General features: G+C 44.9%; 1 protein-coding gene across 3 annotated transcripts in view; it reads left to right on the forward strand.

Moving 5' to 3' along the window:
• Positions 1-18,124, forward strand: part of shank2b (SH3 and multiple ankyrin repeat domains 2b) — a 1,028,817-nt gene that overhangs the window by 349,287 nt on the left and 661,406 nt on the right. For all 3 annotated transcript variants that reach the window (XM_078549478.1, XM_078549479.1, XM_078549480.1), the window contains exon 11: positions 2,272-2,338. In XM_078549478.1, the coding sequence (XP_078405604.1) occupies positions 2,272-2,338 (67 nt within the window). The remainder of the gene's footprint in view (positions 1-2,271; positions 2,339-18,124) is intronic.

Below are 18,124 nucleotides of genomic sequence, written 5' to 3' on the forward strand. Positions count from 1 at the left end.
ACTCCCTGCCATCTTTCTTTCGGGTTACCAGTCCTTTGCTGGGCTTTTTCCAGCAAACGCCCTCGAGCGTATAGCTGGTGGCTATTTGGCTTTTTAAATGAAGGCGGTGTGAACATTTCAAAGGATAGATGGTGTGGACAGCGTTACTGGCAAGAGTTACAGTACTGAATTAGTAATCTCCGTGTTTGGGATAAGAAAAGACTTGGGCATTCATACCATGACCTCGGGATGTCACAGAGCACTTTATAGCCAATGAAGTGGCTTTGAAGCACAGTCACTGTTGTAACGTAGGAAATGCAGCAGCCAATTTGCACATAGCAAGCTCCTGCAAACAGCAATGATGACCAGATAATGGCCCAGAACTTCAGTGGACAGGTAATCACCGTCAGATTGCCATTCCACTCCTTTTTAATTACCCAGGTCAGGAGCTTCTCGCCCGATCTTCCGACCTGGGCCTGGTGAGCTCCGGAGCCCTTCCAGTGCAAGGCAGCAACATCGGGGAAAGTGAAGCCGTGGCCCCTTGTCACTGCTGTAAAGGAGGTAAGTTTAATGGCCCCAGCCACTTTGAGAAGCCAGGGAGGAGGTAAGTATGTAAGGTAAGTGGGTGAGAGGATAGGGTGGTCAGAGGGTAGTTGGGAGTAGACGTTGGGTCAGGAGGTTAGTCAGGGTGTGGGGGGCATTCGGGGGATCAGGAGGGTAGTCGGGGGTTGTGGGAGGGTAGTTGGGGGGCAGTCAGGGGTGGGAGGATAGTTGGTGGTTGGAGTGGTAGTCAGGAGTGGGGAAGGTAGTTGAGGGAATGGGAGGTTTGTCAGGGGGTCAGGAGGGTAGTCGGGGGGTGGGAGGGTTGTCAGGGGGTCGGGGGGTGTAGTCAGGAGGTGGGGGGCTAGTTGGGGGTTGGGGAAGTAGTCGAGGTGGGGAGGGTAGTCGGGGGTATGGGGATAGTCGGAGGGGGATGGAAGGGTTGTCAGGGGGTGGGGGTAGGGAGGGTAGACGGGGGAATTTGTCAGGGTGTCGGGAGGGTAGTCAAGGCATTGGGAGGGCAGTTAGCAGGTGGTGGGGTAGTTGGGGGGTAGAGAGGGTATACAGGGGTTAGTTGAGTCAGTACCATATTTACCCAGGAGTTAGACCTGGTTTTAATCCTTGTAAACTTTCACGGGTAACGGATTTTGCTAAGAGAGTCAGAACCATCCAAAGTCTCCGATTTAAATCTGTACAGAGTAATCGTCCATCGGAAGCTTAAACTTCTCGGGTGATCCTCGTGTGGGGATTTCCGAGGGGGTCCCCCACCGCAACTCCTAGGGGGCCGCCGGGGTACAACCCTCCCGGGGAATGGGAGTTCTGGGCCAACCTGTTTTTCTGATGTTGGTTAGGGACCAAAATTCTGTGGCGGGGGAGAATTCCCTGCTTTTCCTCAACTTGGTGCTGTGGAATTAAGCGGAGAAGGCATGAAGGGCCTCAGTGTGATGTCCTATGTGAAAGTATTGCACTGGAGTGTTTGTTAGCCACAATTTCTGTTCCTGAGTCTCAAGCGGGGCTTGAACTCTCATCCTTCTGCACCCTAGGCAAAATTGCTGCCACTGAGCCAAGGCTTAGCACTGAAAATAACGCCGTTAAAGCTTTTACCACTTGTTGCTAACCCACCATAGCCTGTTGCTGTTGACTGCTGATCCTCCATTAAACAGCTTCTATGCTGATGAACATGGCAAACCCATTAAGGAGTGATTCATGCTCAGCTTCTGTTCCAGCATATCCCGAACGCGCAAAATAAATTAATGTCAGTCAGTGAATGGTGAAAGTTGTGGTTTCTCCGACTAGGTAGGAGAGTTGCTAAACAATATTTATTACAAACAGTAATGGCGTAGTCCCTTGCACTGAAACATTTGTTTACTGGCTTGCAACAATGCTTAATAAAAGTGTCATGTCAGTCTTAATAACTCCTCATTTTCTGTCATGTGAAAGTGATTTATTAATGGAAAAAAATGTGAGTTAAGTGGAAATTCTGCTGTCATTCTTTTGATTGTGATTACACTGCACGTTATGCAATAAAATGGCTTATATCAATCTATGATTTAAATAATTGTGTTGAAGTTCAGCTAATAACGTGTGAGTTCCCCCTGTATAATGTATTACTGTGCTATCAAATAAATTTTTTCAAAAGCTTCCTCGCAAATAGCTGCCTTGCTGCGGTTCTAAAGGAACTTAAGTGCTCAACAATCCTTAACACTTCTTGTCAATCTGTCATTCAGGGTGATTGTACAATCTGTTTTGCAGGTGGCTATAATAGCAGGCAACTTCGAATTGGCTGAATTTATCAAGAACCACAAAGAAACAGACATTGGTGAGTGAAGCATCAAAAAGAACAGAGGCCAAACATGATGTAGTCACGGTTAAACTTGCACCTTTTGTTTGCTCTTTAGAACGACCGATTTCTTTCATCGCAGGAAAGGTTACACATTATGCCTGTCGATCACCTGCAGGAAAGTGTTGCATCTCAAAGTTATAGATGGCACAATTCGGGAACAAAGTAGAAAAGGATTTGTTCCAAAAACAAAAAATGCTGAAAAGACTCAGCAGGTCTCAGCAGCATCTGTGGAAATGGAAACAGAGTTAACGTTTTGAGTTCCCATGACTCTTCTTCAGAGCCACCCCTTCTTCAGGATTTTTTTTACCTGCCTGGAGCCCCCATTTGGGGTGCAATCCGGAAAATGTGCCTGGAATGCACTAGACATTGTGGTGGCTTTGCCAAGTTTCCACACAAATTCATTTGCATAAACCTGAATCTCCCACGATTGAGCGGTGTAATTGAAAGTAATCGATTATTGATTGGAACATGTCAAAGAGAGCCTCAAGGTGTCCGAATTAAACTAATTTAAATTGAAAATGTCATCAAGTAATCGATGCAGCTATATAAACAGGCCACTGTCTTGTGTAACAAGAGCAGATCAATTGATTGCATTTGAACTCATTTTAAATTGAATTTAAAATCATTATGCATTATCATGAGAAGCAGACCTAAATGAGGCCCCAGTTGAGTGCAGGTCACTGGACCCTGCAAGTCATTGACAATGGATTTATTTGACCTAAGGTGCCTGTGCCCCAAAATTTTGGGCATACTGTGATGAGCAACCTTATCAAGTGCCATCAGTGGAAACTCACCATGTTAGCCTGGGGACGTAGACAGATGTGTGGCAAATAGTCTTTTGAACCAGCATAAAAGATCACAGAAACTCGAGCACAAGTGGTTATGGGTGTAGCTGATTCATGTTTTAAATGCAGTGATCTTTTTATGTTGCGTCAGTCGATACTGCCCAGACGGAGCAGATATCTGGATGGAAAACACACAGAGTGTCGAGGCCATTTAGAGCAATGCAATTACTCAGTTACAACAGACAGAATCAGATTTCAGTATTGGCTATTAGAATTCCCTTCTTTTAGTGTATGTTTCATCTTTTGATTCTGTTTTAATAACCAAACTACTGGAAGTAACTGTGATTGGTTGTATTTTTTCATTTTATTTGCTATTTTTCTGCTCTTGTGTGAATATTTTTGTGTAAAAAGGGGATTGATGATATTGGACGAACTTTTGGGAAGAATCTCTGAACCCAAAAGCAAGATGTTGAATAGACACTAATTACTGTCACACAGTGCTTTGGTTGGTCGATTATGTTGATTATGCTATTTTATACATAAGAAAATTTTTGATGCTGTTTCAATTTGAGTCTGACAAAACTTTTGAGTTATAAAGTCAATAGATGAATCTCCTCGTTCCTAAGGGCAAAAACCATGCAGCTTGGTGGAGGTTCATCTTGTTTTCGTTACACCAGTTAGCAACTGCATTCTAAGAAACTCAACATTTGCACTGGCGTCGCATTCTCAGTCTAAGATTCTTTTTGTGGGATGAAATGGGTTGCTTTATTGGGCTGTGTAGTAGTGGTGTGGGCCTCACCACCTGAATTGTCCCCCAATCTCTGTCAGCGCCCCACCCAATTTTGGGCATGATCAAAATTGAACCCCATGCATCTGCTCTGCTTCACACTTGATTTGTAAATCTTTCTACGAGCCTCTTAACTGTAAAAGTGTTACCTGGAATTCAATACACCATTCATTAAAGGGGGAGGGGTTCGTTGTAGTTTGTGATGGCTGAGGAGGTTAGGCAGTGCGTGTGATTATTATGCAGAATCAAGTGGTTTTGGAAGATTCCTACCTTGGTTAGACTCATTGGGGTAGAACTGCAACTAAGGCAGAAAAACAAAGCAGGTGGTATCACATTGATGGCCTATTACACCCCACTCAATCTTCAGTTCAGTTGGCCTGGCTAAAAATGTATATCAAGGCAGGGTATATAATGGGAAGCCCATGCAATACTGTTCATTTGGCATCACCCCCAAGTTGAACTTCACTCCTATTGTCTTCTGAAAATCATTAAATCTGATGTAACAATCTTCAGATGCCATCCAAGACTGTGAGGATAGTGAGAGTGTTCATGGTGAATCCTGCAGCATAAAGGTTATCACGGAGTCACTTTCTGGCACTAGTTGTAATCCATTGAAAAAGAGCTATCACTTTGTGAGTTCCCATGTGTACTCAGCTGTAAATATGTTTAGGCACAATTTGTATGTTGGATTATTTCTTGAATTTAGAATTACGTTGGCTGGAATTTTCCAGCCCCATTGGCATCGGGCATCATGGTGGACTCGGGGGTGCAATATGGCGAGAAGCCCAAAAATCAGTTTCACGCCGTCATGAAACCAGGTTGTGATCGTCCGCTCCTCCCGTCAATGGCCTCTGCACGTTGGGTACCTCATTTCAATACTTTAGCATTGCATTATGAGCCCTGCTCGCTGGAATCACCCCCCACCCCACCCCCAACAAGTCAAATTTACCGTCCATGTCGGCGTGACTTCAGAACAGCGCGCTTCACGACTGCCTTTAAAAGGTGTGAACCTGGCGACCTGAACGTCGAGGGGAAGTCGGAGGTGAGTGCGCACAATCTTGCGCAGCACTCATGAGCATCACCCGTAGGACAGCAAGGAAGATTGCATTCGCAGGGGGCACAGGCAATTCGCTTTTTCCCAGTTGGCTTTCAGTGTGATGCTGGGGCAAGGGCTCCAGTACAGGTCAGGACCAGGGCTAGGGGTGAAGGGGGTGCATGGGGGGGCAAGGCAGCACAGACTGATGGGAGCGCTCAAGCATATGCCGGGTGGATGGGGGGCAAGGCAGCACAGGCTGATGCAAATACCCAAGCACATGCTGGGGGGTTGAGGGGAGTGGGGAGAAGGAAGTGGTCACACACTTGGAACAGCTTGTCAAAAGTGAGCATTCTTCTGCAGCTATGACTGTTCAGTGACAGCTCCATTGACATGCTTGGAGCCGGGCCTCTGAAGCTTTTCTGCCCACTCGAGCAACGCAAAAGCATGAAAGTGCCGCCAAATGCTCCAAAACTTTTCATCCCTCAGACGCAGGCTGAAAATGAACATGCGTCTTAGGGGGCAACACAGCAACTGGCTGATTGGACACGTTATAGAATCCCCTTGCGAGAGGTGGCCATGGCGCAGTCACTGGTGGAAGCGCTCACAACCCCTTGCAATGTATTTATTAAGGTGTGGACCAGTATCCATCATGGTTCAAGCTAACAGTGCAGCCTTGCAGAGCGGGTTAGGAGAATGCCTGTGCCTGAGCTGAGAGTACAGGATGCAGTCCAGTGGCCGAAGCTGCCACCAATCGGTCAGGTGGAGTGGGGCGGAGGTGGGTGGGGTTTCGGACAGCCAACAAGCACACTACACACTGGCCACCTCAAATGCGGCCAGCACTCCTGCATGTGTGAAGGGGCCTTCAAACTTAACCAAGAGAGGTTCTTTGGACATGTCTGACCACTGTCATCAGGATCATGGAGCCTGGTGATTTAGCGATATGCCTCGTGGCTCACAGAGACCAGAGAAGAAGAAGAAGAGATCAACGGAGGTGCCTGGCTTGGCAAAGGGAGGAGCACCTCCCTCAAGATGAAGCGGGGGCGGGGCCTGCTGCGCATTCAGCTGAAGATCCATAGCAAGCCATTGCTTTAAGGCCCAGGGCCTATAGATGGTGCCTGTCATTCCTGCAGATGACTGAGAACCAGTGTGGCCAAAGACTGCACATGTCTAGGGAACTGGTCCTTCACATATGCCTCTTGCGGCAGGATTTGGCACCAAGGGGACATGGAGGGCATCCACTGCCAGTGGCCGTGAAAGTGACTGCGGCGCTCAATTTTTACGCCAGTGGCTCCTTCCAGATCTCCAGGGGTAACCTGTGTGGGATCTCGCAAGCCTCCACGCACAAGTGTATCCAGTAGGTCACGGATGCCATCTTCATGAAGGCACAGAGCTTTGTACATTTCGCCCAGGATCAGGAAAACCAGGAAGCAAGAGCGTTAGGATTTGAACAGATCTCAGGTTTCCCACAAACACATCCTACAAGTCTGTGCATGATTCCCGGGGACCGTCCATGACTCCTACATCTTCAGCAGGTCTCAGGTCCCTGACATCTTCCAGGGTCTAAAGAGGCTGCAGGGTTGGCTCCACGGGGACCAGGGCTACCCACAGAGGATGTGGCTGATGACGCCTGTGTGGCGGCCTCAGGCTGCAGTAGAGCGACGGTACAACGAGGCTCATGCCACGACCCGGACTTTAGTGGAGCAAACAATAGGCATATTGAGAATGAGGTTCCGGTGCCCCAACAGGTCCGGTGGAGCACTGCAATATAGTCCCCACAGGGTGCCGCACATCATCATCACGTGCTGCGCGCTACAGCCTGACACTGCAACGGGGGGAAGGCCTGGCTGAGGAGGAGATGGAGGACCTATACATCTCCTCTGATGAGGAGGACGTTGAAGGGGATGACAATGATGAGGTCCTCGAAGACGAGGATGACTGCGATGAGGCCATTGCGCTGGTCAGATGAGGCAGGTGCTCTCGGGAGGCCCTCACAGTCGCAAGATTCATGCAGGATGATGACGAGACGCATTGAGGACAGTCCTGATATCCTCAACTTGCATCTGTGAACATTTGATTCCTATGTGGCTGAGGGCAACGCACGTATCCTCAATGCTAAGACTCCTGTCATGGAGACGCAGCAGAGGCCCCAATAGTCGCTAGATTCCAGGAGGATGATGATGATGACATGCAGTGAGGACAATCCAGAGATCTTCACATTGCCTCTGTGAATGTCTGCCTCCTGTTTGGCTGAAGGCAGCTCGCTTACGCTCTGTGATCAGGGTCATATCATGGAGATGCAGCCGTGAAACTTTAAATGCATCTGATCCTTTGGCAGCCTTCAGCACCTGCCCCCTTCAGGAGCACAGCGTCACCGGTCACAGGTGCTGACGAGCGGGGACCAGCCCCACCTCACAGGTGCTGAGAGCACACAGAGAGAATGATGGAACTCTGTGACGCCTGCCCACGACATTCTAGCAGCAATGAAAACCACAATCGAGGTGCAGACATCACTAAAGTGTCCAGAGAGTGTGAAGCCAGACCATCACTTCGGTCTGAAGGTTACACAGTACACAGGGAAGAGGCCCTGGACTGAGACACCTGCCTTTATCTTGTGCAGGAGCCAAGGTTTCACATCTGAGTGACACGAACACTGCTCATCATAACAAGGAGCCATAGGCAGGGAGACATTCTTGGGAGTTTATTTGCAATAGTGGACATTATGTACAAGTGATTAACACCCGTGGCCAGGCTGTGCAACTACTTCTTCTTAACCCTGCCTCTACGTCTTGATGCTTCCCGGACATACACAGCAGAGGTGGAGGCAGCCTGCTGACTGTGACGCCCTATCTGTGATGATCTTGGTGGATATCCTCTGGAGGGCTGAGACCTGGAGGGCCCCAGCTTGCTTTCGGGATCCTACTGTGTGGCAGCGGCACCCTCCTTGGCCATGGAGTTGGAGCTGCTGAGGTCAAAGGAAAAGGGGATTTCAATGGGCCGGACACTCCCAGAGTCACCTGTGTGGATGGCCCCGGGATGTGCACCTGCTGATCCCCCTCCCTATGGGTGCCCGAGGGCCCCCGACTGACTCCTTGAGGAGAAGGGAAAGCTGGAGTGAGATCGAGCTGTCCCATACTTCTCTAACCTTGACACTGTTAGAGATCAACTATGGTGTCAGTGATGGAATTCAGTCTACGCAGCAGTGCAGAAGCAACGTCCTGGATCAAGGTCTCCTTGGCGGCCGCCATCCAATGATTGTTGACCTTGGTGCATTGACATGCCGGCGCTATCACCTCAGACTGAAGGCGGACGGACTCCCCCATTGTGCCTTGCAATCTGAGGAGTGCAGCGGACATCCCTTCCTGATGCTCTGGAGCTTGCCTTTGCAGATCCAGCAACTGAAGTATGACTGAGTCCAGAGGCTCGTCATCTGACTTGTCTCACAGATATCTGGCCTCCTGCAGTCCTCTGAGTGTCAGAAACCTGGGAAATCCCTGCTTCCACCTGCTGTGGATCAAACAGTGCGATGTGCTCACCAGATTGTGATCCCGAGGCTACTGTAAAACTAGGTCCCACCAAGGCGTATGTCTCTGTGCTGGTGGAGGGTGTGGGTGAGTGCTGTGACGGATCTTCAGTTAGGATGTCATCGTATTATTCTTTCAAGGTGTCCTCAGGGCTTGAGTCGAGGATCTGGCTCGTGGACCCCCTTGGCTGCTTCCCAGATGTGCCTGTGAAAGCAAGGAGAGATAATTAGTGCACGGCAGGGGAGTGTGAGACAGGGGGAACTCACTCTCAGCATGGTTGTCTAATGGATGTCGTACTGCTGGATCCTCACTTGGTCGAGCACCGCCGACCTCACCGTCAGCACAGGCATGGCCCAGGTTGTTGTGTCAACAAATGTGAGGACGTTGTTGCCAGGCGTTCCTCCACCAGTCTGCGACCTCCCCCTTTTGTGCCAGTTTGTCCTGCATGAAGATGAGAGAGTGTAAGCAGGACACAGTTGTGGACAGGCAACTAGCTGCAATAAATTGCTAGCATACATTTACCAATAGATTTGCATTTCTTACTCAACATTTTAGCTGAAATTATTTTGCTGACAGTACACCTTTAGTTTCTTTTTTTAAAAATTTCAATTACTAACCTATTAATGCGTGGTGGGTAGGCTTACTGAAGGAGGCAGAAGGAATAATGTGGAAACCTTTCGATCCTCCAGCCCGAGGGTATAGGTCTTTCAGCTCCCCACAAGTTGTTGCTGATACATTTTACCCATGATGGGACTCAGTCTGACGCTTGCTAATCCTATACTTTATTGACCAGCTTGCCTGGGTAGCCCTTCTTGAGACAATAGTCAATTCTCCTCTTGCGAGAGCAACATGAAGTTTTGTCATGAAGTAGCAATTAGCACTTTTCCGCTAAAACTACTGGATAAGATGCCTTACAGTTTTCATGATGAAAATATAAATCCATTCGTCAGAAGGGAAATTAAAAAAACAAGTGAACTGAGTGCAAGGCTGAAATCCTGTTTCAGTTACTCAGCTGACCTCAAAGCAATCCATTTAGTCTAACAAAATTCAGGGTATACACGCAAACGCCTTCTAATTGGTGATTTTTTTCCCCCCCTTTCTGCTCCTCCTGCAGAAGGACATTGCCTCTGCTCTTGGGTCTAGTTTCACGACACCTTCTTGTCCTCACCAAGGTGCGCTGTTCCCATCTGAGGCTTTACAAAACGTCTTTACAAAAAGCTTTGCAACCTTAGGGGAAATCGAAGCCTAGTCCAAACCGTCACACCGCAATCAAAGACGTGATCGGCAAGATTCATTAAATAGACCCCTTGGCTGTGATTAGCTGACTTTGCACTAATTGGTGTTCAACATGGGATCTTCTTGGTCTGTATGGCTTGGCTATTCACTGGATGAACTTTCTGAGGATTCAGGGTATTGTGGTTGGGAAGGGGGGGGTAAGGTAATGTCCCATCTTTTGATTTCAAATCATGTTTACATTCATGCTTTGAAACCTGAATTGGGCATCAATGTTCCCTCTAAGCTGCATGAGTGGATGCCAGTGCAGCAGTCGGGAATGTGCTGCACAGGGAACAAACTGGCTGCTGGCCATCCTTAACAACAAGTCAACCGTGCAGCAAACAGAAGTTAGTGGGAACGTTGATTAACATGTGCACCTTGGACTTTGCATATGGTATTTTAGTTATTGCGTTGATTTTTACAGTTAGATGCAGCCCGTGTAAGCAGAGGATTAAATGCGGTGAGGAAGATAAAGTTAATCCATGTTTGTTTTCCAACCAGTCTGCAGCTGTGTGCGAGTAGATGAGGGACAGTGGAGGATTATAAAACATCTGCTGTGAAACAGCGAGTGTGCCTTCTGTAACATGGAGGTAGCAGCCATAGTATTTAGGGGCTTTAGTGGCACTAATTACGTTGATGAAAATGTTAAATATGAGGAAAGACAAAAGCCTTGGACTGTTGCTAGGCTAATCCGGGCCTTTTCTTCTGGCTTTCACATGACGTCGTGCATTTGATGGGATAAATTTTCAAAGAGATTTAGCTGTTATGGGTTGCGCTTCCTCTTCCTGTGAACCAGGTTTGTTGCCCTCTTGTTGTCCTCGCAGTAGCTGTGGGAAATAAGCTGCAATATGTTATTTGCTTGGTTTCCAGTCGGATTCTGTCAGAGATAGACCTCATGTTTAGGTCGTGTCGCGATAGTTTCAGTTGCGAGACTGATTTGAACAGCTTTCCCAGTACTGTAACATTAAGATGAAACCCTGGTGATACGGCTAATGATTTCTTCAGAAAGCAAGTCAGCACTTCGAACTTATTTCACGGATTGAAATGCTGTGTTATGTCAGAGCGTTCGATGATTTGGAACTGCGGAGTATCAACACTTGTGAAAACTCCGTACATGAAAAGCAAAGAGATTTTCCCTGGCTACATAGAAGCCAGTGAATTGGGATAATAAAACATGTTGATTCTTTTATCCAGACAAACTTCTGAGTTAAAAAGAAACAAAAGCCTTTGGGATCACAAAGTTACCACTAACAGGAGAAAGTGGCAACAGATAAAATTGTTATTGTCCAAATAAGTGCAACTGGCACGTACTATAGCAATTAGTAAATTGAGGGTTAGAATATTTTGTTAATGTGATTTCCATGAGCAAATAAGAAAGCAGAGATTGACTCTACTCAATTTAGAACTTTGTTGAGTCACCTTTGTAGCATGTTTGCAGTTAAAGTAAGGGTGCGGAAGCATCTATTATGCATATCAATATAGCATGGTTTGCAGTAGAAAGGAATTGGATGTGACTATAATGATTTGGAACAAAGGTAAATTCATACTGCACATGAAACTTTCCCATATGCTGAACACTTCATTTTTGGACGACTGGATAGATAGATGAAAGCATAAAATATCACAACAGAATTTCACCCTTAAGCATGTTCAGGTGGGTAGTTTCCGAATTTCAAATGTTTGTTTATACTTCAGCTGGTTTTTGCAAGTCCAGAAGAGAACGTTGGAGGGACTTTCTCAATGAATATGTACAATATGATAAGCCATGTGTGTTAGTCGACACTGTATTTCCAATTGGGCATCAAATCATTTTCTGAACACATTGCTCTTTGGAACACATTGTTATGGATTTCCCACAAAACTTTGCTGTCTGAGATCTAACTCTCACCAAGACCGGTTCACCCATCAGCCCTGTGCCCACTAACTTACATTGGCTCCCAGTCCAGCAGTGCCTCAATTTCAAAATTCTCATTGTTTTCAAATCCCTCCCTGGCCTCACCCTCCCCTGTTTCTGTAATCTCCTCTAGTTCTACAACCCTCCAAGATCTCTGTGCTCCTCCAATTCTGGTCTCTTCAGCAGCACCAATTTCAATGGCACCACCATTGGCAGCCAAAGTTTCAGTGGTCTGGCCCCTACACTCTCAAATTTCCTCCCTAAACTTGTCTGCCTCTATACCTCTCTCTTCTTTAAGATGCTCCTTAAAACCTAGCTATTTGCTTGTCCTAATATCACCTAGGTGGCTCAGTGTCATATTTTATTTGCTAATGCTCCTGTAACGCGATTTGGGACATGTTGTGTTATCATCAAGAAAAGGCAACAAGGTTGATTTGACCATATTCTAAGGCATAATAACTTGCTGAGGGAGGTGGACGAAGGAAGATTGGGACGTAGACCAAGAAGGAGAAGGAAATGATGATGTTAGGCAACTTAAAATTGAAAATGGGAGGCCCCTATGAGCAACTGAAGGGGGAAGCGCAAGACCATGAGGCTTGGAGAAATGAGCAGTGGACTTGTCCTTAGGCAGATCATTACTGTTACGTTAATGGTGCTAAATAAATGCAAGCTCTTGTTGTTATCCTTGTGCAGTAAGATATAGTCGTTTGGTAGTACAGAACTTGAGTGTTGCTGAGGGAAGAGATAGCTGTCAAAGCTTTTCATCTTGCACTCATCACTCAGAGTGAAAAGCTTCAAAAGCATGTCTCTTTTTTTCAACAATACGCAGTAATGTATCTGGAATATTAAGTATTGTGACTCATCATGGGTCTTGCTATTTATCTGTTAAGTAGGTTGAAAATCTACTACTAAGAAGGAATGTAGCAAAGAATAGATAAAGAATTGTAAATTATCAATTGAGCAACATTATACATTGACAGTCTGAGTTTTGCTAACAACAGTTCACAGCTTGTGTTATTTGTGCTGAGACCTTTTTCTTTTTTGAAATGGAAGTTATTTATTTCTGCGCTAATGCTGATGCACTAACCAACCTGCATTTGCTCCATAATCGCCCATGCCCCACAGGAGTTTTAATTGTCTTTCTGTGTTGGTTTCTTGGTCCATGTGTTCACATCAAGTTCCTGTCTATGCTATTTTAAGGTAGTTATTAGCTTATTTAAATTAAAAAGAGAATTGACTCCCTCCAATATTGTAGTGTGAGATAAACCAGAACATTATACTTCAAAACACGTTGACCCTATACCCATTGGAGTTTAGAAGAACGAGAGGCGATCTTATTGAAATATATAGGGTGGAATCTGGGAGAATGTTTTCACTTATGGGGGAGACTAGGACTAGGGGGCTCAGTTTAAGAATATAAGGTCTCCCTTTTAAAACTGAGATGAGGAGATTTTTTTTTTCTCTGAGGGTCATTAGTATGTGGACTTCTCGTTTCCAGAGAACAGTGGAGGCTGGGTCATTGAATTTATTCAAGACAGAGTTAGCCAGATTTTTAATAGACAAGGGAGTCAAGGGTTATAGGGGCAGACAGGAAAATGGAATTGAAACCATAAGCAGATGAGCCACCATCTTATTGAATGGTGGAGGAAGCTCAAAGGACCGAATGCCCACTCCTGCTCCTAAATCCTATGTCCTATGTTCCTTTGGCTCCATTACTTAAGCAGTTTCGCGCTGTCATTTTAAACGCATAGCTCATCAGAAACTGTGACCTTGGGTGTAATAGGGAATATTAAATTATTAAAATGGTGTTATATTCATCCATTTTCACAATGAAAATGATAAAGCCATAGCCATGATTGTAAACTAATGGCATTGTGGAATGTGATTCCCAAAACACAAATAGAAGTCCAGAAATTAATTCCATGTGATAAGAATTGAATTGGGTTTGGTGGTCATATATTACTGGTGAAGCATTCAGCTTTGCAAGATGTTCACTTCACTATCATGGCAGGTACCAGGATTTGGGAGGGGGGCGCGGGGCGGGATGAGGATGCAATTGTAACTTTGGGTCTTACTGTAAACTGCCTGCTATCAAATTAGCCATCCATTTAATATTTTAATTCTAATTCAATTTTTTACAAGAAATGTGTTGCTAGTTTCTTAATGCAGCCCCTTGCAACCTTGTAATTATAGTTTTTGCAATAAAAGGATTCTTAACCTGGGTGATTATGTCAGGTGGGTGATGGTTTCTGCCTTAATGAAGTTACTTAAAACATTAAATAATATTTAATTACCGTAGTATCAGTCTGGTATCAGGGGGAGATGGTGGTGTAGTGGTAATGTCACTAGGCTAGTAATGCTTTAGCTAATGCTCTGGGGCGATGGATTCAAATCCCACCACAGCAGCTGGTGGAATTTAAATTCAATTAATAAATCTGGAATATAAAGCTAGTTTCAGTAATGGTGACCATTAAAAACCTAATGCCCTTTAGGGAAGGAAATCTGCCATCCTTACCTGGTCTGGCATGCATGTGACTCCAGACCCACAGCAATGTGGTTGACCCTTAACTGCCCCCTGCAATGGCCTGGCAAGGCACTTGGCCCAAGGGATGGGAAACAAATTCTGGCCTTGCCAATTTCACCCACATTCCATGAAAGAATAAAACATACTAAAATATAGAATTAACCTAATCGCAGCTAGTAATAATAAAAATGAGAGACTTATTCTGCTGACTTCTCATGTCAGCACTACTTGGCTGTTAGTCTCAGAGGCAGAAGATTTTGAGGTCAAGTCTCATTCTGGCATCTGGTAAGGAATTTGAGTAGACCTATCAAACATTTATCATCAGATTGGGGGAAATCTAGCTCAAAACTGATTATTTGTGATGAATTATTTTGGGTGATTTCACAAAAGATTGAAGTCAAACTATTTAAGGTTCACGTATCTTTATTATGGAGTTTTTTTTTGTCATTAGGTCACTAGTTGTTTTGCCACAAATGCTCCATATCAATGGGAGAGGTCTAAGCTGGCATGGTGCAATTTGAAGCCTGATAACCCAGCTATCTGAGTTGCAACCCAGCAAACTTAAATAGCAGAGGGAAAGGAAGCAGAAGATGGTGTAGTCAAAGCCATGTTGAATGGATTATATTGAGAAAATGAATGAACTCTGTGCCTCCCTACATGCAGTTTTTTGCCAAGTGTGACATAGGTTAGATTAAACAGACAATGTGACTAGACTGATATAATGATGATTTAACCCTGCGCTAATTGTTCTCAACCAGTTGCCTTTCTGGCCAGGTTGAAGATTGGAGGCATAATAGTAAGAGAGAAGCTTTGGAGTTTCCCTTGATATTTTAGCACTTTGTAGAAATTCTTAGTGAGGGGATTAAATTGGGTTGCTGGAGTGTATGATGGAAGGGGTGGTACCTGACATGTGGAAGAGTTAAGCTTGTTGGACTAAAAAAGGGCCTTTTGTTATTTCATGATGCTTTATGTTCAGCCCTCTTTTCCTGGAAAAACATTTACAATAGCCTTTTTTTTTTCATTTATCCATGGGATGTGGAAGTCACTGGTAAGGTCAGCAATTATTGCCCATCCTAGTATTAAATAATTGAAATAATAGAAATATCTTTGATGAAATTACAGAGGTAATGGACATAAAATGTTTGTATTCTGAAGGATGCTCATTGAGAAATAGTGATGATGGATGTTGTAAAATGTTTTTGATGCTTTGGTACCTCTAGCAGTTAAGGTTAATATTTGAGAAAGGTTTTCATTATCAGGAACTGTATCTTTTTTAAAAAGGAGATGGAGAGTTTCAGGGTTACGGACAAAAAGCAGGACATGGAACTGAACACAATTGCTCTTTCAAAGAGCCAGCAAAGCCTGGTGAGCCAAAATGTAAAAGGAAAATCTTATTATCTATCTATAATTTATTAGTATTCTTTGAGAAAGTAACAAGCAAGAATTGGGATAAATGTGAATAAGTTAAATGACCCAGTTTCCACTGCTTTCTGGGGAAGAGACTAACGACCCTCTGAGGGGAAAATAATCTCATCTCTGTTTTAAAAGGGGCACCTCTTACTTTAAACTGTGTCCCCTTGTTCTAATCTCCTCCACAAGGGGAAACATCCTCCCGGTATCCACCCTATCAAATCTTCTCAGGATTTCATATGTGTCTATATGATCTCCCCTTGTTCTTCTAAACTCCAATGGGTATAGGCCCAACCTGTTCAATCCTTATTCATAGGGTAAGCCCTTCATCCCAGGAATGAGATGAGTGAAGCTTCTCTGAACTGCTTCTAACACAATTATATCTTTTTTTTTCAAATAAGGACATCAAAACTGTATGCAGTACTCCAGATGTGATTTCACCAAGGTTCTGTACAGTTACAGTAAAACTTTCCTATTTTTAGATTCCATTCCCCTTGCAATTAATGCCAAGATTCAATTTGCCTTCCCAATCATTTGCTATACCTGCATATTAACTTTCTGTGATTCATATACCAGGACACCCAGATCCCTCGGTACCACCGAGTTCTGCAATCTCTCTCCATTTAAGTAATAGTGCTTTTCTATTCTTCCTACCAATGTAAACAAGTTTACATTTTCGCACATTAACCTCCATCTGCTGAATTTTTGCCCATTCACTTAACCTATTATATTGGTTTATAGACTCTTTAGCTCCTCTTGACAACTTACTTTCCTACCTATCTTGGTGTTATTGACAAATTTAGCTACCATACATTTGGTCCATCATCCAAGCCATTGACATAGCTTGTAAGTAGTTGAAGCCCAGGCACTGATTCCTGGTGCACTTCACTACTACAGCTTGCCAACCCAAAAATGATACAGTTATCCCTACCCTCTGTTTCCTGTTAGCTCACCAATATTTTATCCATGCTAATTTATTACCCCCTACACCATGAGCTCTTATTTTGTGTAGTAACCTTTGATGTGGCATCTTACCAAATGTCTTTTGGAAATCTAAATACACCACATCTACAGGTTCCCCTTCATCCATCTTGTTTGTTACTTTCTCAAAGAACTCTAATAAATTATAGATAGATAATAAGATTTTGCTTTCACAAAACCATGTTGACTCTGTCTGATCCCATTATGATTTTCTAAGCATCCTGCTATAACCTCCTTAATAATGAATTCTAGCAATTTCCTTTGACAGATGTTAGGCTAACTGGCCTATAGTTTCCTGTTTTCTGTCTCCTTTCCTTGAATAAAGGTGTTACATTTGCTATTTTCCAATGAGGGAAATTGAGGGATGCAGTCTGAACTGCCACAGCAGCACTGAGATGCTGGACGGTTTCTGCTTGTGCTGCAATGGAAGCTGAGACAGCAGCCACGAGATGCTGCATCACAGATACATCCACCAGTTGTTCTCATGGAGTTGACCATTCTTCCATGCTGGAAGGGACAGGCTCTGTGCAAAGTCCTCTGCTGAGTTGGTGCAGGACTCCTCCATGCTCCTTAAGACAAGGGAGTGCCCGCTAGGTCTCCCAATATAACAAGCATCTCAGTGTGCATTCTCAGCAGTGTTATCCCATAAGCTGCCCTCTACTGATTCCTCTACAGCAGAGCCTATCTGCAACCCACTGAGTCCTCTGCAGCAGAACCTATTTGTGACCTAGTCCTCCAGTGAGCTGTCACTCAAACTACCCACTTTCCCTGGCCTGTAGGAAAGTAAGTTGTCAAGAGGAGGTAAAGAGTCTAAAAAGTAATATAGATAGGTGGCTGGCTGCAGCCCTGTAATGCCTACTGACGCACCACATGTTGACCCTGACTCTATACTACCCTTTGAAATTCACACAGTGCCAGTGTCTGAGCTGGTGGCTGTGAGTGTCAGATCAAATGACCATGCTTCATCATGGCGTAGTGTAGCTCTTCCTGTGTTGCACCTGGGGCTGCTGTGGCTGGACAGGTAGCAGTTCTTGGGTACCTGAAAACAGAAATCCAGAAGGGAAGGGTGGGGTGAGGAAGCAGGGGGAGGTGGAAAGCAAGAGATCTTTGCTCACACAGCCAGCAACCTGTGCTTCATGTGAGATAGAAGGATGAGGTGGGATTTGAGAAGGGGCATAAAGCAGGAACATACCATCGTCCTGATTGTTCTCAGTGATATTGGATGTGACAGCCTGAGTAGCAGTTGATCTCAAGATGCGAAGCACTGTGTTCTCCAAGGGTTCCATCGATGCAGGAGTGCCTGTCCCTGCTGGTTCTCTGATTAACTCTGATTATGGGCCACCTTTTCCTGTAAAGAGAGAGGGAAGAATTTCAGTGAACGTTTTGCAATGTGCCTCCCATAGCAGAATAGCTGGAGATAGTGGAAGCTGCGAGAGATGAGTGTGAGGATCGCAGCATTGGTACATATGTAAGGATAAGGTGGAGTATCTGAATGTTAGACATGAGTCTTGATGATGTGTTAGTGATGGGGGTGTGGTGCATTGAGCAA

This window comes from Cetorhinus maximus, chromosome 9 (assembly GCF_964194155.1).
Source record: "Cetorhinus maximus chromosome 9, sCetMax3.hap1.1, whole genome shotgun sequence".
Taxonomy (NCBI): Eukaryota; Metazoa; Chordata; class Chondrichthyes; order Lamniformes; family Cetorhinidae; genus Cetorhinus; species Cetorhinus maximus.